The sequence below is a fragment of the Gossypium arboreum genome, chromosome 12 (assembly GCF_025698485.1).
Source record: "Gossypium arboreum isolate Shixiya-1 chromosome 12, ASM2569848v2, whole genome shotgun sequence".
NCBI lineage: Eukaryota > Viridiplantae > Streptophyta > Magnoliopsida > Malvales > Malvaceae > Gossypium > Gossypium arboreum.
The window spans coordinates 4,380,069-4,407,799 of NC_069081.1; the positions used below are offsets into that span (position 1 = coordinate 4,380,069).

The following is a 27,731-nucleotide window of genomic DNA, read 5'->3' on the forward strand; positions in this document are numbered from 1 at the left end:
GGAGGAATTGTCGTGAAGAAAATTGCCTTTGGACCAATAGCGAGCATATCCAACTCCTCCCCATAACCCAAGTAAAGGTACCCAATCTTGGCTTCCACATTTGTATAGCGAATCAAGGACTAATCCGTGGTGCTCTCCATGTTATATCCTCGGCCAAGATTCGAAAGACGATACCCAATGTTGCTCGGTGACTTCCTTGGCCATTCTTTCTTGAGGAAAGCTTCTAGCGGGAGAATGTTTTAGAAAACATATGGAATGGAGTCGCTCTACCTTCCGAAGTGACTCAAAATCCAAACATTGAGCAATCATGCGCATCCGATAAATCGTCCCTCCCTTTTCTTCGACAACTACTCGGGGACTGAAGGTTTCGCTAGGATGGTTGGAACAGGTTGACTCCTTGTTTTAACCTTTCAAGAAATCAACTATCGCCACTTCGAGATGTCCGAGAACCTTTGGGAAAATAACCAAACCATAAATGGCCAAAGCGAATAGATTTACCCTTTTCAAGATGTCGATGGTTCGAGTCAAATCTCGTAGGAGGACCATGGAATGCAAATGGTTTCGTTCTTCTTCTTTATCTGCTCTTTCAGCCCATGCATCGGTCATGTCTGCTGGTCTCACTAACTTTTTCTTGAAGGTCATCGGCTTAGGCTCCTTCACATATATTTTGCCGAATTGTACATTGTCGATGCGGAGTAAAGCGAAGATACTCTTCTATAGTTGAGTCATGTCTTCTTGATTGAAGGTGAAACATCGATAAACCGGGTCCCGTAACCGAACCATGGCTTGAATCAACTGTTCATCTACACGAATAGTGATCAGGTGAGCTATATCTCCATACCTCTCAGTGAAAATGTCTCTAATGTCTGAATCCCACTGATTTCAAATTTGAACCAAATCTTCGAGGTTATTTTGGCGAACATTCACGTTATTTGTTCGGGCAAATTAGCAGACACCTTTCCACAAGACTATCCCCTTGTCCCTCCGAGTTTTAGAGACCATCCGAACCACGGCATTTTTCTCGATCATTTGTGTAATTGACTCCTCCATCGAAACCCCTTTTTTGGCAACCAACCTTTAATCAACACCTTCCTAATATGATGCCTACGATGCATGATGAAAATAAAAATAAAACAAACAAACTCGGTTAGTAAACACAACAATTATAATTTGAAAACAAATTAAACTACCCAATCCAATTCTCTTGAAAGGTAAAAGGCATTTTCCCTGTGTACTTATTTTGGTGACTATAAGCGGACGAGAGGTTCGTCATGGCTCTAATTGGATAGCTCGTATGGTTCATTATATGCGGTCTCGGTTCTAGACAATACTCGAATTGCTCGTACTATCATCTACTAAGATTAGCACGAAGCCTCGGTCATAACCTATCACAGCTCACGAGTTCAATTCGAGGATTACATTTACTTATGCTTATACGGAGGGACAAGTTAACTCACGAAAGCATAAGTCATATGTAACCCAAAGTATTCACTAGCTTTGTCTGGAGGACGAGTTAACTCACGAAGGCATAGCGTTTACTTTCACTTAAGCGGACGAGCCGGGTAGAGAGCTTTATGTTATGCAAAATGCAAGTGCACGGTGTGTGAGAAAAACCCATAAACCTTTGTGTTTTACTTAAAGGAACTAAACCAAAACCATAAAAGTTAAAAACGAAAAACAAACAAATAAGCAAGTTAGAAGAGATACAAATGCGGAATTTTGAAACGAGATTTTCGGATCACGACCAAATATTTACTTTGAACAAGGAAATTTGAAAATTTTAACAACACATGCTTAACTCGACTCGACTCTCAAAAACGCGTCCTCAAAGGGAGTCGCCAAATTGCTATGACGAAAAAAATTTTACGCTTGGTCGCTAATTATGGTGATTTATTAAACATTTGAAAACCAACTTCCGATTTTATTAACAAAGGAGTCGCCATCGATCCTTTTTATAGGTGTGATCGGACACCTAATAAAATTATTTTAAAACAAAAAGAAGGCCAAATTTAGGTCTACGTGAAAGTTCGAGAAAAATTGGGGTTCGAGAGTCGATTCTGTGAGGAAGGTATTAGCACCTCACGACGCCCAAAATTGGTATCTCATAAACATGTATTGACTTGATTTTCAAAATATGAGTTCAATATAATATTTAATCGTGATCCGATTGAAAAATAGGAATTTTAGTTTTGATTTTTTTTAGAAAGGGTGTCCCGTTTCACAAGTCGATTTAATTTCACCCAACATAGCGATGAAATCGATAGCTTAATATTAAATCGGTACATTGCCTTATTTTTGAAATTAATTAAAACATGAGAAAAATATTCCTAAAGTGAGAAATTAAAATAGATAAAGAACGCAAAAAAAAAATGATATCATTAATGAAAAATATTAACATGGAATACTAGAATATTAAAATAACAATAATAATGATATTTACAAAATAGAAACAAGTCATGTACTAATAATAAAATAGGAAAAATGATATATTTGGTAATAATAATATAAAATAATAATATGTACATAAAAATACATAATATGTATATATATATAATAAAAGTATGTAATAATAATAATAATAATAATAATATCTACAATAAAAGAAAATATTGGGAAACGTACATAAAAAATATATACATAAAAATTTACAACAATAATATAAAATAATGATATGTGCAAAATATATATATATATATATATATATATACATATGTATATAAAATATACACTAATATAATAATAGTTATAATAATACTAGCAATAGTAATAATTTGTAATAATAATATATACACAATATGGAATTTAAAATATACATATATATATGTATATAATAGTATTTAAGAATATGTACATAAGAAATATATAACTAATGGCATATATACATAATATATATATATATATATATATATATATAATACACATAATATATATATATATATACATATTAGAAATGATAAAAATATTAACACACTACATAAGTGAATAAAATATAATAATAATACTAAAATAATTGATTTAAATAGTAAAATAACTAAAAAGGATTAAGTTGAGCTAAAAACAAAATATTTGGGGCAAAATTGAAATAAAAATAAAAGGAAAGGACTATATTAAACACACGCGGAAACATCAGGGGACCAAAACAGCAAATATTCCTTCCCATAAAATGCAGCATCATTGTGGACTAAATTGAAAATCGCGATAAATTCCGGGGCCAAATTAAAAAAACAAAAAATGACTTAATTGTAAAGTAATAAAAAGCGGAAGGGCTAAAAGCGCAATTTGCCCTTCCTTTAAAAAAACACGCGGATCCTAAGCGGGTCGGGTCGGGTCGAACCGGTCCAAGTCAAAACGACGTCGTTTTGGGGTTAAATGACAACCCCCAAAACGACGTCGTTTTGGAGGGCTATATAAGGCCAAAAATAACCCAAAAAAATCATTTGGAGGAGGGAAAGAAAAAAAAGGAAGAGAGAGGGAAGAGAGAAGGGAGGGGGAAGGGAAATCCGGTGGGGACGACCGGTCACCGGAGGCTCGCCGGCGCCGGCGCCGGCCACCGTACACGGTTGCCGGAAAGGTAAAAAAAAAAATCTTTTTTTTTTTGTTTTTATTTTATTTTATTTATATTTTATGTTTTAATATATATAGGTTAAAAACTTAAAATCGGATTAAAATAAAATATAAAAAAAATCACCTTAGATTTTTGTTTCTTCAATCTCTAATTTGAATTTGTTTTGGGTCGTTCTATTGTTTTTATTTGGTTTTTTTTGCTGGAAATTTTTTCGGAAATTTTTTTGGTCTGGAATTTTTTTTTTTTTTTTTTTTGCTTCCCTCTTTATCTCTCCTCCTTTCTTGATTAAGGTTTCAACACCCATCATCACCGGCGATTCACCGTGCCGAACGGAAAGGGGAGCGGCCACGGGGTAGATCCGGTAATACTCTTTTCTTCCTTGATTCTTTTTCGTTTTAAAGTAAGTTAAAGAAAAAAAATAAAACAAAGCAAAGATAAATGAAAGATTGATATAACAGAGAAAAAATTGAAGTTCACCTTCTGAGCTTTCCTTTTTTTTGTGTTCTTGATACAAACTTTTTTATCCCTTTCCCCCTTTTTTTGTTGTTTGGGTGGCTTTATATAGCCTAATTTTTACATACTTTATTATTATTCTCTATTCTTGCTTCATTTTGCTTGTTTGCGTGGCATGGGCATGGACAATGGGGTGTGTGATGGTGCTTTGGCAGCAAGCATGGGAGAATGGGAGTGGTCTTTGGTGGCGAGAAAGATGGGAGAGTGGGAAGAGGCAAGTGGGAGTCTAGGGTTTTGGAATTGGGCTTGGATGTTGGGCTAGGTTAATTTTAGGTTTTGGGTTTGAGGATGGGTTAAATGGTTTAATGGGCCTGAGTATTTTGTAAACGGGCCAAAATTGGCCTACAACAATTAATGTAAAATTTTATATTTTTTAATTTTAAACTTTTAAAATATTTCTACTTTTTATATTTTTTGGTGAATATAATAACAGATAAAATCTAAACAATAAACGTAACTAACATAACTTAAACCCAAATCACATTAGAGACGGTGAACGTACTTAACCCTTTTGAATACTGTAATTTATACATAACTTTTAAGGTTTTTAATCCATTTATATGTCTCATATGCTAACATAGGCAAAAAGAAAAACCCACGTCACACGTTTTGGTAGTCGCCACATAGCCTTCCCTTTTTTACACGGTCAATTTTAGGAGTTGAATCGGTGGACGGAATTAAAATTTAAATAACAAAATGGGTAAAAAATAAGTACCAAATTAAAAAAATTGATAGAATAAAGTGTCAAATTATTAATAAACCCTAGTGTGGAAAAGAAAAAATATACTCAAAATATAGGATAAAATTGCAAGCTAGCTAGCTAAAAAGCTTTGATTATGACTATAAATGCTTTATTATTATTATTTTTTTTGGACGATAATGACTTTACTTTCAAAGCTGTTGAAAATTGCAATCAACCAGACTTTTAATTCAAAAAAATAAAAATAAATTAGGTCCTTAAAATTATCATTTTCTAAACAAACTGTTAAATTTTGACGTAGTGAGTAATGTGGTAAGTGATGTGGCGGCTCGTATGAAAATTTTGATGACTTGGCATTTGATATGAATAGATTTTTTTATTATTTTATGAGAGTTAATTGATTTTTAATTATTTTAGGAGGGTTTAATTGATTTTTAAGGATTATATAAAAGTTCTCAAGAAATTATAAATTTTTAAAATATTAAAATATCTTAAAAGTTATAGAAAGTTATATAAAAATAATTAAAATGAAAAAAAATTAAACTATTATAAAATTTGAGTAAATATCAAAATTATACATGAATTTTGATTTAATATGCAATTTCATACATGAACTTTGGTTTTGTGCTTTTTATACATGAAATTTTGTTTTAATTTAATTTTCATAAAATTATTAACAATATTATCGGATTAGCACTAGTTTATATTGATATATTACATACATAAATAGTTATATTAATCCAATATGAAAGTAAATGTATGTATTCATTTTCTTTAAATGTGTATAATTGAATCAAAGTTAAAATTTCACGTATACATATGAACCACAATTCAAGATTCACATATATAATTGCATTAAAATCAAAGGCCATGTATCAAGTTATACATTGAATCAAAGTTTATGTATAAATTTGATATCTATAAGTTTATGTATAAATTTGATATCTATTCCTAAAATTTTAGCTAAAAGTTATTAAAATATTATTAAAATTTAAAAATTAAAGAAAATCTATGAAAATTATTAAATATCATAAGATTTAAATAAAAAATAAAAACTAGTGAATGTTATAAAATATTATTAATATGTTATGAAATAATGAAAATGCTAAATAAATATTATAAAAATAATTAAAATGATAAAAATATAAAAATTAATAAAAAAGTTATAAAAACTTATTCACGGTATAAAAGTTGTAAAAATTAAAAATATATAAGAAAATTATAGTTGTTTTTAATGTTTGGATGGTTTTAATGAGGGAGCTTGAAGTGTGATGGTAATTAGACTTGGATGAGGTGTTGAGTAAAGAGACCGAGAAATAATGGATTTAGTGTTTGGTGGTTTAAGGTAGATGATGAGTAATGGTTTTAGTTGAGGAGTGTGTTGATAATGATGGTTTACGGTATGATGTAGTGCAACATGTGTGAAAAAAATAAAAAATAGTAGTAGTTTTAATTTAAAAGTTTTAAAAATTATTAGAATTTATTAAAATATTATGATTTTTTAGAAAATTATAATATTTATAAGTTGTTAAAAATTTAAATTTATTGTCAATTTAGAGGACCCAATTGATTGTTATTTTTGGATTAAGAGTTCAATTAGTTACACTTTTCAACTAGGGCCTAATTAATTTTCGAGTTAGGGCTTATTTAGTACTTTAACTTTATTTATTTGTATAAAAGATCAAATATTTATTTATTATAAAGCCTTTTAATTGTTTAAGTGTTATTAAAAATTGTGACATATTTTAATTGATATTTTTAAAAAAATGAATAAGTAGTACAATGATTTTTTAATTTTTTTGGTGAATTACAATAACAGGATAAAACCCGAACAACCAACTCGACTTACGCGACTTGAACCCAATTGATTTAAAGAAATCATTATGAATAAACTATATAATAATCTTTCATAAAAATAATATAAAAGCAATAAAGAATAAAAGTAGTGATAATTTTTTGCTAAAAAGATTTAAGGTTTTAAAGTCTTTTAGCTTTTCTCGAAAAAAATCAATATTTTTATCAAAATAATAATAATCATAATAATTTAGTAAAATATATTAATCAAATTTTAGATAAATTGTTATCCAGTTAACTCATAGTATCAACTCAATCAATAGTTTTATTAATAGTATAGATTAGAAAATATAAAATGTACAAATAATTCGACTTTTTGGTACTAAAGTTTGAAGCGCTATAATTTATATAGATGATAAATCTCTTCTATATATATGAGAAATTATTTAGTATATTATTAGTGGAGTTTCTTAGACTCCAAAATCGCAAGGCAGTTTGGAACTATTGTGAGCTATTTTATATATATTCACATACCGGCAATATCTCCATCAATTTTAAGAAAAAAGGAATTAAAATTAATTGTAACAACTTGTTTTCAGTGAAATCAGAACAGTGGTTTTGGGACCACAAATCCGAGCCCGAAAGGAAAATTTTTTTAATATTGTTTCATGGTCTGCATTGTGATAGGAATGACGTATGAAAATTTTGATAATAAAATTTTACCGATTTCATATTTAATTATAGAAAGGACCAAACTGTATAAAATGAAAAAGTTGAATTCTAGTAGCTAGAAGGATTAAATAGAAATGAAATTCAAAATTTGAAGTCCTTATAAGGAAAATAGACCATTAAGAGTAGTTAATAGATATTTATGATGATTCATCCATAAAAAAATTAGAAAAAGAAAAGAACTAAATTGGAAATTGAAATAATTAAAGATGATAATAAACTAATATCATCCTATTCCATCATCTTCCCCAAAATTAACGTACATGGAAACTCTAGCTAAGAGAAAAGAGTTCAAGCAAGCTAAATTTGCTTAATTAGGTAAGCATTCTTGTCTCGTTTTTAGTAATTTTTATATTTCTGAGATCGTAGTAACCTAATCTACCTATTTTGCGGATTAATTTGTAAAGTTATCAAAGTATTAAAATTTTTTCATGGATGAGTATGCTGAAATTTTGAAATTTATGGTAGAAAATGAAAGGTTTTTTTATAGATAAACAACTTTTGTAAAGGAAATTTTCATGAAATTATGATTTAGGGACTAAATTGTAAAGATATAAAATTCATGGAAAATTTGTAAATTTTATGAATTTCATGGGCTATAAATATTATATGAAAATTTTGGTTAGATTTGGAATAAGGATTAAATTGCATGAATTTCATTTTTCGAGTCTAGGGACGAAATTCGAATTAATTAAAAGTATAGGGGCAAAATAATAATTTTCCTAGGATGTGAATTGGATGGAATTGAATGTGAATTGTATTAAAATGAGTTAAATTTACTCATATAGATCCAGATAGACCTAGTTCAAAATTGGATTGAAGAAAACAAAAAGTATCGGATTAGTAACCTACGAACACGAATAATGATCAAGGTAAGTTCGTATAACTAAATTTTGTATATTTATATGTATGAATTAAATATTGTATATGTGAATGTTGAATTGTATAATTGTTATGTTTATGAAATTAATTATAAATTCGAAAATGCCTAATAAGTATGAAATCCCATTTGAATAGATGAAATTTGATGGATACAAGATTTCCTGTATTGGTTGTGGTCTTGCTTATGTTGTAGACACACCATAGCTCTTATGAGTATCCTGTTATAAGTTCTCTCGAGCTTCCTATTACATGGTTCTTGCGAGCATCCCGATCGAAATTGATCCTGCATGTGTTGCAGATATACCGTAGCTCTTTGTGAGCGTCCTATTATATGATTGGTATGGATCCTACATATAATGCGGACATACCGCAGCTCTTTATGAGCATCCTGATATAGGCTCTTTGTGAGCTTCTTGATATGGCTCGCTTGAACTTCTTGTTATATGGCTATCCGGAGCTCCTTGATATTAACTCTTTGGAGTTTTCTATTAAGCTCAATGAGCTTTCTGTTTTAAACTCTTATGTGTTTCCTGTTATAGCCCGGATAAGCTTTCTGTTACATGGCTCACATGAGCATCCTATTATAAGGCTCGACAGAGAGCTTCCTGATTATGTGCCCTAATGGGTACCACTGAATATTAGTTGACGGATTACAGTTTTGTACACTTCGAGTGTACTACATGTGTATCCATTGATATTTCAAATAAATTCAATGGGTAAAGTTCTGACATAGTTAAACTGAACTTAAGATGATTTGTTATGGAAATGCACATGTTATATGGAAATATGATATGAAAAACATTTGTTTATGAAAGTTATTACATGATGAGCTAATCCTTGATTCTTGATGTTTATATGTAATATTTGACTAACAAGTTTCTTGAGATTATATGTGTATGCTTATCTTAAATATAAATGATTGGTAAGTTAATTTTTTGTTATATGAACTTACTAAGCATAATATGCTTATTCTATTTTATTTCCTCTATTTTATAGCACTCGGAAGCTCATAAAAGTTAGAAGCTAGTCGGAGTAAGATCACACTATCCTTTAGCTCATTTTAGTATAATTAGTAAAATTTCCCTTGATATAATGGCTTGTATAGGTTTAATTGACCAAATGATGGCATATTAATATTTGGTTGTAATTAGCCATTGGAATGGCTAGTAGTGGTATGTTTTGATGTATATGTGTATGAGACCATATTATGTTGTTATGTGTTGTGTGCTTGAATTGATATACATATTAGGCATAAATATGCTTAAATGAATATTTGACCAATTTGGTAAGTTGGTCACTTGAAAATATGTGATGATATGTCATGCATAAGAATTGGTTTTGGCCTGATTTAAATGTTTTGACTTGGTTTGGGAATGTGTTAAAATGTTAATGTAGGTGCAAGGCAAATTTGGGTGAGAAATAAGGCTTGGAAATGGCCTTATTTTGTCCACACCGGCAGAGACACGGGCGTGTGTCTCAGCCATGTGTGACACATGGCCATGCACATGGGTGTGTGGTTTGGCCGTGTATCCCCTGTATCTTAAATTTTGAGAAACAAAATGCTTTGAATTGTTCACACGGGCAAAGACATAAGTGTGTGTCTCAGTTGTGTGTGTCACACGATCTGGCACACGGGCGTGTGACTTGGCCGTGTGACCTCTGCACCTAATTTTTGAAAATTAAATTGTCCACACGGCTTAGCACACAGGTGTATGGCTGGCCGTGTGACTCAAGTTAGAGAGTTACATGGGTATGGACATGGGCTGAGACATGGCTGTATGCCTCACATCGAATGCACACACAGTCTAGGACACAGGCATGCCACACAGGCGTGTGTCCCCTGCACCTAAGAAAAATTTTAAAATTTCGTGAAAAATTCTCTGAATTCCTGATTTAGTCCCGACTTGTTTCAAATGCATAAATTGGGCCATAAGGCTCCATTTAAGGGACAATATGATTAAATATGATTGGCTTTTGATATGAATAGTAATTGACACGAATTAATTGTTTTGTTTTGTAAACTCCAGTAATGTTCCTTAACCCTGTTCCAGCGACGAATATGGATTAGGGGTGTTACAAGCTTTCCCTAATCTCGTGTCGAATTTTTACCTTTCTTATTTGTAGAGGTGTTAAAATATTGATTTCAGTTATTAATCGAATCAAACTAGTATTAATCGAATTGTATAATTTTTAACCAGTAATCGAATCAAATTTTTTTAACAGAAAATTAATCGAACTGAAATATTTTGGTTAATTCGGTAAAATTTATATGTTTTTGTCTTTTATTTAAAACAAGGATAAAACATATAAAAAATACATTAAAATTAACCAAAATATATGTTTTTGTCTTGAAAGTTAATCAAATTAATTGGAATTTTATGTTTTGAAACACTACTTAAGTCTTGAAATTAACACATAATATTAATTATTAAGTTTGGTTAATTTGATTAATTATCTGATTTTGAACCGAATTAACTAATAACCGAAATTCCTAAAAACCATTAACTAACTTCTGATCGAACTAAGTTTAGCCACCAACTGATTAACCGAATTAGATAGGTTCGGTCAGTTAATTCGGTTTTAACCAAGATTTTAATACCCCTACCTATTTGATGTTAAAATTTATTATTATTTTTATATATTTGTATTTATTATTTATTATTTTTATAATTTTTATATATAGTATATTTTATAATTATTTTTGAATATGTAAAAGAATGCCATGTGACAAAAAGAATGAGGATTTCAACTCAACTCTAATGTCAACTAAAGCTGACCTTACCTCTTCTGCTTTCGATTCTTTTCATAGTTATGATCTTTTACAAGTGTTTAAGCATTTTTGTTTTTTTAATAAGGAAAATCTTGTAGACTAAACTTAAATATGGTTTCACTTACCAAAGACTACGCTTACAAAAAGAATTGGAATCAAGAGAGTCGATGGTTGACTTCAACTGAGACGAAATCCTCAACCTAACAAAGGATTGAACCTTGACTAGATGGAGGAAAATAATTTGGCAGGCATTTATTAAACGAAAGGCACAAACTATTGCATTATCCAATTAGTATGATTCCACTCAATGACTATGCTCATGATATAGTAATGTTGTTGACTTTGTACAACAACCATGCAAACAATTACAACAAATACAATTTAGTACCTTTATAATTATAATTATTTAATTTTGATTTGTGTTCTTATCCAACGAACATCCCTTGTACAATTGGTATGATCTAAATGATTGCTTTATCAATACAAATATTAAATGTAAATATTATCGTAAAACATTTATAATACAATATTTTCTATATCATAACATAAAATATTAACCATGATTACATTTTCACCGTTTCGTAAAAGGAAAAGCGTATGCTAACCATAGCAACCGTATCCAACCCCACGCTTGTAGAAGTAGATAATATCTCAACAACTTTAGGACACCTTGCACAGCATTTGATAGAGAAATGTCAGAACTATTTTCCTTTATCTGCATGTCTTTGCTAAATCGGTGTCGCCCAATAGTGGGAAATATAAGTTTAGCATCAACATTTTTTCAAACAAGTAGAGAATGTAAGTTATGGTATATCCATTGATTTCATTCCCATTTGCATCAGGTGGGAAAATGACAAATTAATTTGTCAATTATATAAATTTCACCCAACACTCGTCGAAATCAATCACTCTTTTTGAGAATGTATCGCTCAATTGAAAAGCCTATCGATAAAACTATATCTTCTAGCACTATATCATTTCATTACATAAAAAATGAAGATTATAAGGCTCGGGCTTCCATTTTTCTAAACAAAGATGGCAATAAACAAAATCAATTCATTCTTTTAGGGAAGGTATCTAATACATTGATTCCTGTAGTTAGAAAGCCTAAATCATATGAAAAAACATATGTTAAGGTTTTTTATGTCGCATCGGATCAAATACATTAATTCAAATAGCTGAAAAGCTTGAACCATGTCAATAGAATCTAGACACTCATAGTGTTGGCTTGAAATTTGTGAGGAATTAAAATTCACTTCACCACTCATGCAAGTCAAGCCATAAAACTACTCTTTTTTAAAAAAAAAAATTATTTAGAGGAAAATATAGCAACAATTATGTTTTTAGAAATATTTGATTTAGTTTAATATTTGATTCAAGTGATATCAATTTAATAATTGAATTTATCAGATTTTTTATTTTTAAAGCATTTCAGGCAAATAATAGTATACATAAGCATAATTATGTCATTTAATTTTTCGTATATTATTTTTTCTATAAAAATCATCTACTTTCTATGAAAAACATTCTTTAAACAAAAAAAAAAAAAAAAAGAAGAAGAAGAAGAAAAGGGTAAACTATTAGAATAGCTATTTTGTTTGCCTTAGGTTATATTTTAGTCACTTATGTTTGAAATGTTACATTTTAGTTACTTACGTTATTGTGTTGTAACATTTTTATCACCAAGTCATTAATTGCCATTAACGCTGTAATGGTATGCTGAAGTGGCATGTTAAATCATCATTTTAGACAAAAATTTTAGGTTAAATTCTACAATTGGTCCTTATATTTTTTCATTTTGAGCAATTTAATTTTTTTCTTTTATGTTCTTTTAACTTTCTTTCTATTTTTTTCTTTTTTCTTTTCCATTCTCTTCTGCTTCTCCCTCTGTTTTCCTCCCTTCTTTATTTCTTTTAACGTAGTTTTTTTATATTTTTTATTTGTTAAAACTAGTCCACAAGCTCGCTTCACAAGAAAAAATTAAATTATTTTAAAAAATTAAAGTATAAGGACTAGTTTTAACAAATTGAAAACATAGAAAACTACTTTAAAAGAAATAGAGAAGGAAGAAAAACATAGGAAGAAGAAAAGGGGAATGGAAAATAAAGGAAAAAAAAAGAAAGTTAAAAGAACATAAAATAAACAAAATTAAATTGTTCAAAACAAAAAAGATATGGGGACCGATTGTATAAATTAACCTAAAATGTTTATTTGAAATGATGATTTAACGTGCCATGTCAGCTTACTGTTACATTATTAACGACAATTAACGGCTCAGTGACTAAAATGTCACAACACGATAACGTAAGTGACTAAAATGTAATATTTCAAACATAAGTGACTAAAACGTAACTTGAGGTAAACAAAAGTAACTATTTTGAAATTTACCCAAAATAAAACCATTCTCTTCAAAAGCTACTACCTTTATAAAAATATTTTCCTTTTAAAATACCATGGAAAGATATATATATTTTAAAAAGAATAATGTATTATATAATTTTTTACCTAAATAATTGATGTATACATAATTTAATTTAAATAAAAGTCATAATGATTTTTTGTACTCCAAATTTAAAAAATGTTATTTTAACCTTTTTTTAAAATATTACTTTTAGCTATTAAATTTAAGTTTTTGTCAAACTATTCTAAAATAAATGAAAAAGTTAAATATTTTTTTAACTTTGTTGACGCTACATACACATGAATTGTCACATGGATGACATGTTAATTTTTTTATCTATTTTGAAGTGATTTAAAAAAAAACGTAAGTTTAAAAATTAGAAGAGACGAAAAATGAAATGATTGACTAAAATGATTTTTTTTTTAAAGTTGAAGGGACAAAAGATAGATTATGCCTAAATAAAAATACTGCTTGTATTTCTACTCTAGTTTCCCCTTTATATATACCTCATCCTCCCTCCTCCCCCTGCCCTTTAAAACTCACTGTTCCCAAAAGTAACGAAAGATTTCAGAAAAAAGAAAAAGAACAACAAATTCTCAGAGTACATCACCTAGTGATATATGGTACTATCCCTCACAATGAACTCGTGTTAGCCTTGGAAGTCGTATAGTGAACCTGCCTAATCCTTCTTCATCTTAAACACTATTCTTTGATTTTGATCTTTCACTTCCCTTTGTTGTTTGATTTTGGCTTATTTTGAGATTTTGACATGAATAGAGCATTAGCAGAGACATTGACAGTGCTGGATAGACAAAGAGCACGCGTGAAATGGCAACAAGAAAGCTATTTCAGCGAATTAAGTGGGGTGTTTTCGAACCAAACCAGCACCCATGTTCATGGCTTTCAGGGTGATTTAATAAGCGATGAGTCGGTGTTGGATGACTTGGTGATGACTCGGCAAGTGAAGCCTGACCCTCACTTAGAGACATCCTGGCCTGAGTTGGGGAAGGTTGACATGGCTGGCATGGGGTTTGGGCCATGCGGCTACAGTAATGGACCGAGTTTTGATATGAATTACGCCATTTCTAGGACTTTTAGCTGCCCTCCAGCTGTGGCGGCGACTATAGCCAAAGAGGCGACGGAGGTCAAGGGCAAAGAGTCGATTGTCTGTGAGAACATGGGTTCAGCCGTTGCAAGAGAAAGCTCCAAGAAAAGGAAAGCTGACAAGTTGCATAACTTAAAGGTTCATGTTCTGTTGTGTCTACACCTCTCTTGTTTTATACAAAATGTTCTGTTTTGGGATCTTGTCTCTTGTGCCAAAGAACCAAACTTTGGCAAAAACCAGGCCAAAAATCATTAAATGGAGTTGGTATTTTTTGATATGTGTGTAGGTTGCTGCGGATGATGACTCTAAGAAGACCAAAGCCTGTGGAGAAGAAGGGGAAGAGTCAAAAATTACAAGACCACCCAACACCAACAAAAGCAGCACCAAGCAGGAACCTTCTGCTGATACCTCCAAGGAGAATTCAAAGCTCACTGAGGTTCAAAAGCCCGATTATATTCACGTCAGGGCACGTCGTGGCCAAGCCACTGATAGCCATAGCTTAGCTGAGAGAGTGAGTAGGAAATTTGTGTGTGTGTATATATGTTTCTATGTTTTGAATACAGAATGATGTCTTAAATGGTTTGGTTTATGTTTTCATTTTGTAGGTTAGAAGGGAAAAGATCAGTGAAAGAATGAAATATCTGCAAGATTTAGTTCCGGGGTGTAATAAAATCACTGGGAAAGCTGGAATGCTTGATGAAATAATCAATTATGTTCAATCTCTTCAACGACAAGTTGAGGTAAAAACCTTTACAATCTTCATTTTCTTCATATATTTTGTGTCATCCAGTGTCTTAATTGTTCATAATCTGCAGTTCCTATCCATGAAACTAGCTGCTGTAAATCCAAGGCTTGATTTCGACATTGACAATCTTTTTGCCAAAGATGTAAGGCAAAATCTAGAATATTTCTCTTTTTTAATTCATTATTGTTAATTTATTTTTGTTCCTAATGTTTGAATTGTTTGTTCTCAACAGGTATTTCCTCCTTGTATGACTAATTTCCCTACGGTTGGGATATCATCAGAAATGGCAAATCCTTCTTATCTTCACTTCAACCCAGTTCAACAAGTGGTTGCTTGTTCTGGAGTTGAAATGGGATTGAACTCTCCCGACATTGCGCTTCGGAGAACCATTAGTGCTCCCGAATCGACAATCCTGGACGCATCATTTCTGGATACATCCTGTTTCACTGTAATTTCCTGATTGCCTCCATTTTACTCTTTTCTTTCACACTAGTGTTCGCCATCTTTCTCATTATAGAACAACACTCGGCAATGCAGCAAATTCAGCCCTCACCAACATGGGACGTTGAATTGCAAAACGTTTACAATGTGGCATTCGAACATGGAAGATCAACAACACCCTTCCCATCTCAACCATTTGCAGGTGCATAAAACGCTAACATGTCCTTGATGATTTTTCAGTGCAGAAGTTTTGACTACATTTGATAGATGCATAAGTGAACCCCACAGTTGTTAAATGACTTTTTTTCGCTAAGTAAGAGCAGTTGCCTATATATGCATATGATTTAAATGAAGAAAGTTACTTTTATAGAAGCTTTCTATCATTTTCACAATAATAAATTATATTCAATGAGCACTGTATCCCATTTGCTTGTTCATATAGGTAAGAGTAAACAACATTTTGACCCGACGTCTTCATTTTCCTTGAAGCATACGTATTGTGATGTATTTTGGACATTGATATAAAGATATAACCCTCCAAATATGTGTTGAAATTTTTTTTTAACATATACTCGAGTCCGAGTAACATAGTTTTGATCTACTAAATGTGCATCTACTGTTACACCACATGGCTTGGAAAGGCAAAATTGGGGGCCCTGTGTCAAGCTAAACATACAATTAGAACTATCATATCATTGTCTTAAATAAAGGAGAAACATAATAGTGTTTTTTTGCATTTTATGTTGGATATTTGTAAGGATTGAACTGGCAAGCATGAAAAGATAGGAGTAGGTCCTCTAGAGATGTGAATCAAAGCATACAAACCTTATCTGATCCATCTTAATTTGATAGCTGCAGGTTCCATTGAAGCTAGCCATCTAAAGATGGAGATGTGAATCAGAATATGAGTTGATGATTCATTGATGATCGAGTTAATTCCAGATCCCTTGGATCGATATTCTTTTCACCCCCCCCTTTTTTTGCTTCTTTTAAGTATATATATGGTATATATGTTTGTACGTATACTTGAAAACAGTATGAATAAAGATCAATACTGATTAACTTCAAATCTTCCTCTTGTTCAAATTGCATTTAAGGTTACAATGAAAGGTTGATGGGATGGAGGGGACCACATGACTGGGGGGTCAACTTTGATAACTATGTTACTAGTTTTTTTTCCATATGGTTACACTGAATGTGCTATAAGATGGGTAAAGTTGATATGGATAAGTGCAAAATTGGCCACCATTTTTTAATAATCACACAGTTTATTTGAAGTTTCACTGCCTCATTAACACTATAGTTGATAATGCAAGAAACACCACAAAATTTGATGATGTTGAGGGGAAATGCATAGATTAATCCCAGTGGCACACGTTGTTCCGTTGTTGGAAGAACCATAAGTGACAACTTGAAGCAGTCCAGCATCAAAGACAGCGGACATCGAACCTACTACTGGACCATCTTCCTACTCTTTTCAGACATAATAATAGTATGTAATATATTTGATTGAGACACTGATAATTAGTGCATAATTGCATCAAAATTACGGCCTCAAATTTACCTTTGATTCATTCAATCATTTGGCAACTGTGTGATCATAATATCTATGAACATCAACCAGTATTAAGTATAAAATATCATATCCATATTTATAAAATATAATTTAATTTGTATATGAAATAATATTTTAATAAATTTATAATTGAGTTGATGTTAATAACACCAATCCAAATAAAACACTATAAATAAATTAATAATTGTTTTGATTTTTTTCTCATTTGTCTATTAGTATAAAGTGATGATAATATAACCGTCTTACTAAAACCAGCGCACGACAACAAAGTAATAAAATAAAACCTAAAAGTTTGATATAACAATGGATAAATGTGGAGAAATATGTTATGCAAATTGTAGATGAACATTAACTGCTGGTGTCGTGTGGGTGATCAAAGCAACAAAAAGGGGGCAACTTCATTGTCAACTTTATTTATATCTAAACTCCCCTAGCACCCTGTATCATTACTATTTCCAACTTCATCCCCCCTTTTATCTTCTTATATTTGAATGAATGTTTTTTCCACATTTGAATTTGTATTTTTACACATTACTACAACCTCAACCAACAATTATTGTTTATATAATTTTTATCTCTATATTATTTACACCCTAGTTGGAAGACGTTTAAGGTCATACTTAGACGAAATAATAAATTGGTTCTCTTTTAAAAAAGTTATAAAATGTAATACATTTATGGTGAAAATTGTAATGCATTTGGGGCCCTAGTAGATGAAGCATTTATGGTGAAAAATTTAAAAAAAAAAATATTTCTCATGTTAAAAGCTGAAAAAAAATAAATTTTTTTAGACCCTTTTAGCACTGGGCCCTTGACAGCTGCACTCTCAAACAATCCCCAAGACCGAGCCTGGTCTTACCCTTAATTTTCATGTTTGAGTATAGGTTAAATTTTTGTTATCAATCCATATGTATTACATGTAAATTACGGTTTTATTCTTTAATTTGATTATTTTAAGTCATTGTATTTCTAGAATTTTAACAGTTTTAATTCTAATCAAAGCTGTTAAATTCATTTAGTTAAATTTGCTATTTTAAATTTTGAAGTGGCAAATATATAATTGCTTGTGTAGTGTCATGTAACTTACTATTTTCATATATTACTCACAAAAATTAATTAATAGATTTAAGACTATTGTTTACATTAAGATTAAAATTTTGAAATTTGAAAATATATAACAAATAAGAACAATGTAGTTGGACATAGGATAGGGTGCACAGTATGCCTATTAGCTTGGGATTTAGATGTTTCTTAGTTTATTATTGTTCTCTTTTCCTATATAAGATTTTAATTTTTTTAAAAAAGAATAATCTAGAGAATATAGACTAAATTTATAACTTTACACATAATACATGATTAATGGTAGAATTTAACCAAAAGATTTAATTGCTATTCCTTGGTCAAGATCAAAATTTTAAAATTCAAAAATACATGAACTAAAATTGATCAAATTAAAATACATGTATTACAAAAAATATATAAAATCTAATAATAAAATTTGACCTTGAATATACATTAAACACGATTGTTAGACACAAATATTTGATTAAAAAAGAAAGAAACAACATACTATATGTTGGAGGACACACTTTTGATCATGGCAGGGGCATTTGTAATTTGTAATTTGTAATTTGTAACCTTCCAATCCATTACTTTGTGCAGCAACAACCCAAAATTTATTTTCAAGTTTCATGTTAGGAAGCCAATGAATTACTACAAGCCAAGCCAAGCAAAGCAAAAGCTTCTGAAAATTAGGTATAATTATAGAAAGAGGTGGGAAAATTTATAATCAGTGCTGCAATTAAAAAGAAGGGCATTAGGAGAAGGCGGGGGACCATAGAAGGGCGGGCATTGACATCTACTTGTTCTTTGAGAGTCACAGAATAGCCTTCTCACCCTTTCCTTCATTTTCAAGCCTTAAGTTAAATAGCGAAAGGGGGTGGACCTCTTATCATCCACTGCCAAGATCTCTTTGATTCTCTTTGTTATATGTTGATGGTGAAATATGATAGATTGCCTTTTCACTTTCTTGGGACCCATTTTTTCTTTTTTTCTTTTAAACTGCACTTCCAAGGCAATAAAAAGTCCATCCCTCTTGCGTTTTGGGCTATTTCATGTTTGGATCAACTATAAACCCACTTCTTGTGTCTTTATGTTGAACAAGATTCCTCACCAACATCAACATTACACCCTTTGAATCTTGTATTAGTAATATGTGTAAAAAGAAACTGAAAACATTTCAGATTTTGAAAAAGGAATATTAAGGGTAGGACCATGAGATATGAACCCTCAATTTTTGTTCACAAGAAGTTGCTTCAACTCCGGGACACCTTTATCAACCAATCACAGCCTCTCACTCCACACAAGTTTCAGATATAATTGAAGCTTTTTTGAAAGTGATGTTTTCTTTAATATCACTGAATCTGCTTAGATTTTTAGAAAATAGCTGCTTCTTTTTTTTTGTTACAATGCAGATATAGGGCCAAATTCAATGAATGCATATTGCAAAGTTGAAATTTTAGACTAGGCAAAGATTACCATCAGATAGTCAAGGCAACTTTAGTCTTAGATTGCCATTGTAGAAATATGAATTTGCTGTGAAAGCTAAGGTACCTTTTGAAGTCCGGTTCAGGCGGTCGGTAATTCTTGATGACAACTTCGGATGCATAAATTCGGGAAATAAAAATCAAAATACCAAATACCGATAAAATTACACACAATATATCGTATGGTAACACTAGATAAGAGGCTCTGAAGCAACACAGCCATAACATGCAAACATTCAGATAAACAACCAAGCAATCTATCTTTACATACAGTGCTACAAGCAAACAAATTGATTCCATGACTAATGGTTTCTCAAGTTAACCATTGCCTTTGCCACTATATCAGTGATTCATCTCCAGCTTCTGCCGAGTTATAAAAACAGAATGTGTGAATCATTCAAAGTTTCCAAGGAATACAAATGAAATAGAACTAGTGGTCTCTATTGGTTAGGGTTAGTACCTTTCCCAGGTACGATTATTACGGGTGCGGATTTGCAGTTGTGGAAGCAATACTCGCTTACACTTCCTTGAAATACACTGCAAAGGTATGAATATGATGAGGGAAGAGCAAGGGAATAATGGAGTCATTTAGTTTTTCCATGTATTTGGAGGATATCTTAAGGCATAGCTACATACTCATGTGTAGATATAAGTCCAACACAGGTGTTAAACATAAGAACATTCAGAAAAGTGACATCTATATAGAAAGATGTAACATGAAATTGAGGATTAAATCAGACCTTTGAATTAAGCTTCTACCACGAGTTCCCATAACCACTGCTGCTGGCTTCAACCTCTCTGCTTCCTTGCAAATTACCTTACCGGCATCCCCTTCGACTATTCGAGCTTTAGTCCTCACCTAATTCGAAGAAACTATAAATTTCAGAAAATCCAAACACCAAATAATTTTGACTCTCAAAGCTATATTGGAACTAGGGGCATGCAAAGGAAACACTACCCTAAAGTTTAATTCAATTATAATGTATAAATGCCAAAAGCAACAGATAATTGTGTACTCTAACTAGCATATCCCGTTGAAAAATTAAAAACAATCTGTTCATATTGATCATCTTAAACCTTTAAATAGCTAAAACAGTGAACCATCTTGACATTTGACAGAATATTCGAAGGGCTATGGACCAACGAGGGTTCTTTTATACATATATACCAAAAAAAAAAAGACCATGCACTTTTTGCGCCTTGGAGGGTTTATTCCTTGCACCATTGACGACACTGACATTGATCAATTTAAAACTTTAGGTGCAAATAGAAGATCAAATCATGGTTCAAGATTTTAGTTGGTCAATATTGTTGATTTATATTTGAAGTTTGGACGTACCCTATAAATGTTATTAAAAGTTCTAGAAATGAAACTAACCAACCTCTATTTCGCATTATGCACCTAAACATATGTAGATATTACAATTGATCCCATGGAAATTGTCAGTAATCCACATATATCAATGTACTCATCTATGGAAATAATAGACACAACAATAGATGGATCAATAATCAACCTAATTTAAAATGTCCACACAACAGACATAATGATCTCGCAATAACAATTCCATACTAATGACGCAAATGATAATAAAAGATGAAGAACTAACCATGGTAACCTCAAAAGCCTCGACCGCTAACTTCTCCATAAGAGCTTGACTAATTTCATAAACCACATCGTTTCTGACACCTATAAAGAAAAAAAACCCAGAAAAAATTTGAGAAATAAGTAAGCTAATAATCTAGAAATCGATTATTTCTATGACATAAGTTATAACTGGAAACAGCATGGACAAGATGGATGGTATCAGCAAGCCTGAGGAAGTGAATAAGAGCCCAATCAAAGGCGTGTTTGCTCTTGGGGCCGTGATCAATAGCAATGAGTATATCTCTGCCTCTCCTTCTCTCCCCTGTTTCCCTCTCTAGTGCTGGCTCTGGGACTACTGGGACCAGCGAAGGCAAAATTACTTCTCTGTAATTGTACTCTTCATCTTCCATCACCGTCTCCATTTCGTTGATTAATTCCCAAAATGAAAGAAAATAGAAATCTTGTTTTCGTTTCTGAATTCGGGTTTTCCAGGATTTTGTTTGATTTGCTAGAGTTTCGTTGTTGGAAGATGATGAATTGAAATACGAGACCGAACTTTTGAATTGTAGCCGCCATAGACAGGCGCATGAATTACGTGTTTCAATTTTGAAACCGTGTCGTGTCGACTAGTCATAGATTAGGCAGGTTTTTTCAGTAAGAAAGTAGTTTGGTCCCACCCATGCTTCCCTTGACTATTTAATTTACTCTTTTGATTAAATTAGTAGAATTTAAAGATTACAATATATTTACGGCATGTTTTGAGGGTAGATTAATTGGATGAAAGTATAATTATTAGTATATTAATTAAATTCTTTTTTTTTGTAATTATTAAGGTATTAAGTGTAATCTTTTGTAATTATGAAGAATTATAATTTTTAGTCGTGTTTGACTAATAGAGTGTAATTACATCATAATTTCTCATATAATATTTGATAGTACAAGTTATAATTACAAAGTTATAGTATTTATATTTTTAAAATATTAATTATTATAAAAATTATTATGTGAAAAAAACAATTTTAAACAAGTAACAAAAGTTATATGTTATGTTAGTATAAAAAAAGTTGATAATCGATAACTAATAAAAATAACAAGAAAAGTAAATATTATATACAATTTTATCTAATTGCTATGGTGCATGTTTATTGAGTTATTCCTCTTTAATATTTAACATATACTTCTTATCATTATATTTTGGTCCTTAACCAAGTTTATCATCATCTAAATTTGAATCCGCATCATTAAAATTATCAAGACCTCTTTCTTCCATGTACTCTATGAAGTATGGATCATCTCAATTCCCTCTATGGTTGTAGTTATGAAATATGCAACATGTTAGTACGATCCAACATTGATTCTTATGTTATACTAAGGTGATATTAATATGAGAAATGTTTTTTAAAGCAACAATTGTCTTATCAATTACATTTCGAAACCTTGAATGTCTAAAATTAAAGAGTTTGTGAGTTGTCTATGGTGTTTGTGTCTGACGCCATTTTCTCGAATGGTATCAAACCTCACGATATCGTGCAAGAGAACCTTTTCTATTTTCATAATTAGCATCAACCTTATAATATTTGAGTTTATAGTCCAAATTAGATCTGATCATGGGTTAGACCACCCTCCTAGGCCCGAAGGCCTGCTCGAAAAGTGGGAGGGTTTCGACAAAAATGTAGGCCCAAAAAATGGGCTTGGACAAAAAATGCCTATTTTTTAAACGAGCTAGGGCCTGGTAGGATTTTTTGGCCCGGGCTCGACTCGAATCAGCTTATACTTTCTTTTCTATTGTTGTTTGCTATTGTTTTGTTGCCATTTCGATATTATATTGCTACTATTTTGTTGTCATTGTTTTGATATTATATAACTTTTTATTGTTAATTTTGCTACTATTTTAGAGGCATTTGCTTGTTAAGTTGCAACTATCTTAGTATTTTTTAATTACAGATTTAAAAAAATGTATTTTCAATTTGTTTAATGTTTTAGTGTATTTAAAATATTATATTTTTAAATTCGTTTTATATAAAAATAAATACGCATTTAGTCGAATCAGACTTGAATTTAGCATTTTTAATCTGGGTCAAACTTGGACAAGTTTTTAGGCCCATTTTTGGGTCAAACCGGCCCGAGCATAGAAATGGGCCTAAAATTTTACATCGGTCTAGCCCAACCCACGCCAGTCTAATCCAAATAGTTTATAGCTTTAATTATAAAAATTTATATAAACTTAATTTAGAGAAAGACTTATGCTAGGTTAAATCCATTTTTATAATATGTAAATTAAGTAAAAAATAATATAAAATCTATAATATATGATTTTTATAAAAAAATTTATAAATTGTCCAAAGCTTCCATAACACTTCTTATAAATAATATAATATTTCTATAGCTTTAGAAATTATTTTTTTTCACACCCTAGTTTGGCGAACTGGATTAGTTTGAGAGATTATATCAGTGGTGACCGTCTAAGTAGCGAAACTTAGACCAGATGAGGCAATAACTTCGTGATGGAGTGCTACGAAGAACCTCGCCAATGCTGCGGAGTGTCAGTCCGAGCAATAAGGAGTTATAGTTAGGGCGAGGGCCTTATTAGGGGAACTATCCCGCTAATAAAATCGTCACCTGTGTTTTAGTATTGTTACTTAAGTAAGTACGATGACTTGTAGGATACGTTTGAGTCACCTGGCCTCCTTGTAGAGGCAACATGTCAATAATTAGGACACTTGTAGAGCCTCGTAGGATGTGATTAATTAGTGGAAGCGTGCGAGAACGAGTAATGATTAGAGATAATCTTGATTGAGATTTGGACATAGGTTAGCTATAAATAGGATAGTATGGTAGTGAAGAGAAGGTTTTCTAATCCATCTTCTCCACCAAACTTTGTTATCATCAAAGAAACTAGGAGAGTTCTTCTTTGTTAGCAAGGGTGTTAACTATAAAAGTATAAGATAATGTAGTGCTAGTTGTCTGCTGGTAAATTCTTAAACTTTCATTTAAGTTTTGCCAGATAGATAAAAACTGACTTAAGAAAAAATTGATAGGATTTCTTTGAATACTAGGTAGGAAGGAAACTCCTATCCATAAATTGTTTGCATGTCTATAGATTCTTATTGCATCATAACTTTTTGGTTATTTTTGATGATTAAAGAAGTTGTTTTATTGTTTAGCTAAAGAAATGAGAGAAGGTTCCAATGCTAAAGGAACCAGTAGAGTAGATAAAGTTCTAAGTAAAGCATTCTAGTGAGCTTGTAATGGCGTAAATTTAAGTTATCGGAATAGTGGTTTGGTAACCACAAATCTGATTTAAAGAGAAATTTATTTTAATATTTTTGCATGAATATTGATATTATAGGAAAATCGTATAAAAATATTGATAGAAAAATTTTATCGATTTAGTGGTTAGTTAGAAAAAAAAATTATTGAAGAAATTGGGTAAAAACAAGGTATCAAGACTTTGATCTCAGAAGACTAAGTCAAAAATATTTTTATAAATATTTATGAAATGATAGTAATATGGTATTAAAATTTCGTTAGAAAATTTTTATGTTTGGGTAGTTAATTAAGTAAAAAAGACTAAATTGAAAAGGATGTAAAAGTTACTAAAAGGATTAAATAGCTCAATTTTTAAATGAGGAGGGACATAAATTGCAAATAAGCCTAAAGGAGATATTTTGGGCAGCATAAGCTGAGAAAAATCAAGAGAATTGGTGAAATAAGGGCAAAATGGGAAAATAACAAAAGTCTTCATATTTCTTCATTATCATCAGAAAAAAAACGTCCTAAGGGTTTATTCAAGCTGGTATTTCATAATTTTGGCACCAAGTGAGTTAATTCTTGCCTTTTTCTTATAATTTTTGTGTTTTTAAGACTTTTACAACTAGGTCCTACTATTAAATTCATTAGTTTTTAATTTCATGGATGAAGTTGAAAGTCACCATGGTTGAGTGCTGTAAGTTTATGATAAAATAGCATGAAATTGAAGCTTCAATTTGTTTATGAAATGATTTTATTAGGTAATTTCAATAGAAATTGATTTTTATGACCTAATTGTGAAAATGTTTGGAATTAAAGTCTAGTGCTGAAATTCTGATTCCTAAAGGTTATAAAGTAGTTTAAAGTGATAAAATAAAGTGTTAATTGAGAAAAATTAGCTCAATTGAGAGGCTAATTGAGTAGGGACGAAATTATAATTTATTAAAAGCTTAGGGGAAAAATGGTAATAAACATCTTGCATTAAAACAGTTCTGGACAACAGCAGTAGACTAACTTTGAAAAGTCACCATAAATTGTGTAAATCTAATTAGAAGATGAACAAAATATGGAATTAAATCTTATTGAGTCTAGTTTCTCACAGAAGAAACATTGTAAGCAATGGAATTATAAATCATGAGATATAATAAATTTTACAAGACAAGATCAGAATGAATTTGGGTTCCCCTATTCTGACTTTGGAAAATCATAAAAAAATTGGAGAAAAATATGTAGGGGTTAAAATTTATATATTTAAATTATTAATGAGTCTATTTTCTATAGAAACAAATTAAAACTTCATCCAAATTTTGTAATAAGAGATAATTAATTTTTAGCAAAGAAAGGTCGAAGCTATCAGACAACAAAATAGGGGTAAGTTTGAAGATTTTAATGTACTTATTGGATAAACCAAAAATTCTGAAAATTTTATGGTAGAAAGGTATTTGAGTCTAGTTTCAGAAACATCAAGCAGTTTTTAATTTGGAATTTTTTAGCTTGAGATATAAATAATTTAGTGACTACAACTCAAGTAAACAACTTTGAATGAACTAGAAATAATAGTGGAATTATAGAGAATATTACATATGAACATGAAATGTATTAAATTAATGATTACATTTATTTATTTAGATTTGGAAAATTCAAATACGAAGCTAGATCGAGGAAAAGAAAAAGTTAAGGATTAGTAGATTTTTGTATACGAACAAGTATTGAGGTAAGTTCGTGTAACTTGAATTATATTCTTAAATGCTTGAGATTTATGTTATTGATGTGAATATGATTTGAATGTTCATTGTATGAAAATTGATGAAACATTGATATATTTGATAAAAAGGGGAAGAAATTCCAGTTGAATGGAAGGAAAATTTGATGGATCTCTAAAAAGGAATTGACGGTAAAAATGATCTAGCCCAGACGGGTGATCCTATCCTGATATAGCCCTCCCGAAGAATATGTGTAAAATAGATTTAGCCCGGAGGGTAATCTGAATTAGGGTCTGAATTTAGCCTAGACTGGTAATTCAGATCCAAGCTCATTAGAGTAATTATCGTTGCAGAGGATTTAGCTTGGACTGGTAATCCCGACAATACTCTATGAGTTTATATTACAGGGGATTAGTCTAGACTGGTAATCCCGCTGTAAGGATGAGGTTCGCCGGAGTGTGCTCTCTGAAATGGAAATGTGCGCACATGAATATGAATTGACGAACCTGGAATTGTACACTAAAAGTGTACATCTGAAAATCTATTGAAATTCTGAGAAATTCAACGGGATAAATATGAAAAAATAACAAGGGAATGGAAATCATGGTATTGTTGAGCTCATCAATCATGGTATATATTATTGATACACGAAAATTATTGGACTAACTTGAATGTTGAATTTGTGCATGTTAGGGTAATCATGAATTGAATGGATATATGAATGTTTATTGCATTATATTGAAAATATTAGGTAAGTATAATTCTTGTTACATGAGCTTACTAAGCATAACGTGCTTACTCTGTTTCCTTTTCCCCTGTTTTTTAGTGTTAAGAGCTCGGAGGTCAGATTTGGTTGGAGATTCACACTATCAACTTCAAGATTTTGGTATATAAAGAAACTTTATTTTGGAAATCAATGGCATGTATAAGCTAATAAAGTAAATGTTAATGTGAAATGAATGTAAGGTCAGCCATTAGTATGGCTAACAAATCTTGGTTTTGGTATGTGATGAGATTATCTTATAAATATGCATAGATCTATCTTGAAAATATGTTGGATTGGATTGGTTGATGTGGATTAGTCTCGGTTTAAAATTGCAGGGAAGGTTAAATATCTATAAAGGGGTTATATTGAGTTAAAAAAATTAATTCGTAAACTCCTGTAATGCCTTATACCCTATTCCGGCAACGAATACGGGTAAAAGGTGTTATATTTGTTGGTATCAGAGCTACGGTTTAGCAGGTTCTCAGACTGACGTAGCAAAAACAAGATTAGCTATACATGCCATTTAAATTATTACTGATAGTGTGATATCTCCTGACCATTTAAATGTGTTTGTCTTATAGTAAATGTCTGCCGACCAAGCTCAATCCGAGGAAGCCGGGAGTCATGCTCCTACTCTAGAACGGGCACAGAGGGAAGC

At 31.1% G+C, this 27,731-nt stretch overlaps 2 protein-coding genes across 3 annotated transcripts; one reads left to right on the forward strand and one right to left on the reverse strand.

The window, feature by feature from the left end:
- The first annotated feature begins 13,860 nt into the window (after positions 1–13,860).
- Positions 13,861–16,714, forward strand: LOC108477225 (transcription factor HBI1-like). Of its 2 annotated transcripts, none has more exons than XM_017779709.2 (7): positions 13,861–14,597; positions 14,746–14,970; positions 15,065–15,199; positions 15,275–15,346; positions 15,437–15,652; positions 15,742–15,847; positions 16,498–16,714. In XM_017779709.2, exons 1-7 carry the CDS (start codon positions 14,124–14,126, stop codon positions 16,539–16,541), a joined length of 1,272 nt encoding a protein of 423 aa, XP_017635198.1. In that variant the 5' UTR covers positions 13,861–14,123; the 3' UTR covers positions 16,542–16,714. The 2 variants fall into 2 exon arrangements, with proteins under 2 accessions (XP_017635198.1, XP_017635200.1); XM_017779711.2 differs by having other exon boundaries at positions 16,504–16,714.
- A 3,150-nt stretch (positions 16,715–19,864) lies between these two features.
- LOC108478348 (universal stress protein PHOS32) lies at positions 19,865–21,970 on the reverse strand. The gene is made up of 5 exons (XM_017780799.2): positions 21,546–21,970; positions 21,378–21,457; positions 20,508–20,626; positions 20,228–20,304; positions 19,865–20,130 (listed from the first exon to the last, which is right to left on the reverse strand). The coding sequence occupies exons 1-5, from the start codon at positions 21,775–21,777 to the stop codon at positions 20,105–20,107; spliced, it is 534 nt and encodes a 177-aa protein (XP_017636288.1). The 5' UTR covers positions 21,778–21,970; the 3' UTR covers positions 19,865–20,104.
- Between the last annotated feature and the right edge of the window lie 5,761 nt (positions 21,971–27,731).

Bases quoted from the DNA above. Each gene is read 5' to 3' on its own strand.
- LOC108477225 (XM_017779709.2), top strand. From the start codon at position 14,124: ATGAATAGAGCATTAGCAGAGACATTGACAGTGCTGGATAGACAAAGA. The intron at 15,347-15,436 runs GTAAGGCAAAAT...TGTTCTCAACAG, and splicing joins ACAATCTTTTTGCCAAAGAT to GTATTTCCTCCTTGTATGAC. The intron at 15,653-15,741 runs GTAATTTCCTGA...TCGGCAATGCAG, and splicing joins TGGATACATCCTGTTTCACT to CAAATTCAGCCCTCACCAAC.
- LOC108478348 (XM_017780799.2), bottom strand. From the start codon at position 21,777: ATGGAGACGGTGATGGAAGATGAAGAGTACAATTACAGAGAAGTAATT. The intron at 20,627-21,377 runs GTTAGTTCTTCA...TCTTCGAATTAG, and splicing joins AGGCTTTTGAGGTTACCATG to GTGAGGACTAAAGCTCGAAT. The intron at 20,131-20,227 runs GTACTAACCCTA...ATAACTCGGCAG, and splicing joins AATAATCGTACCTGGGAAAG to AAGCTGGAGATGAATCACTG.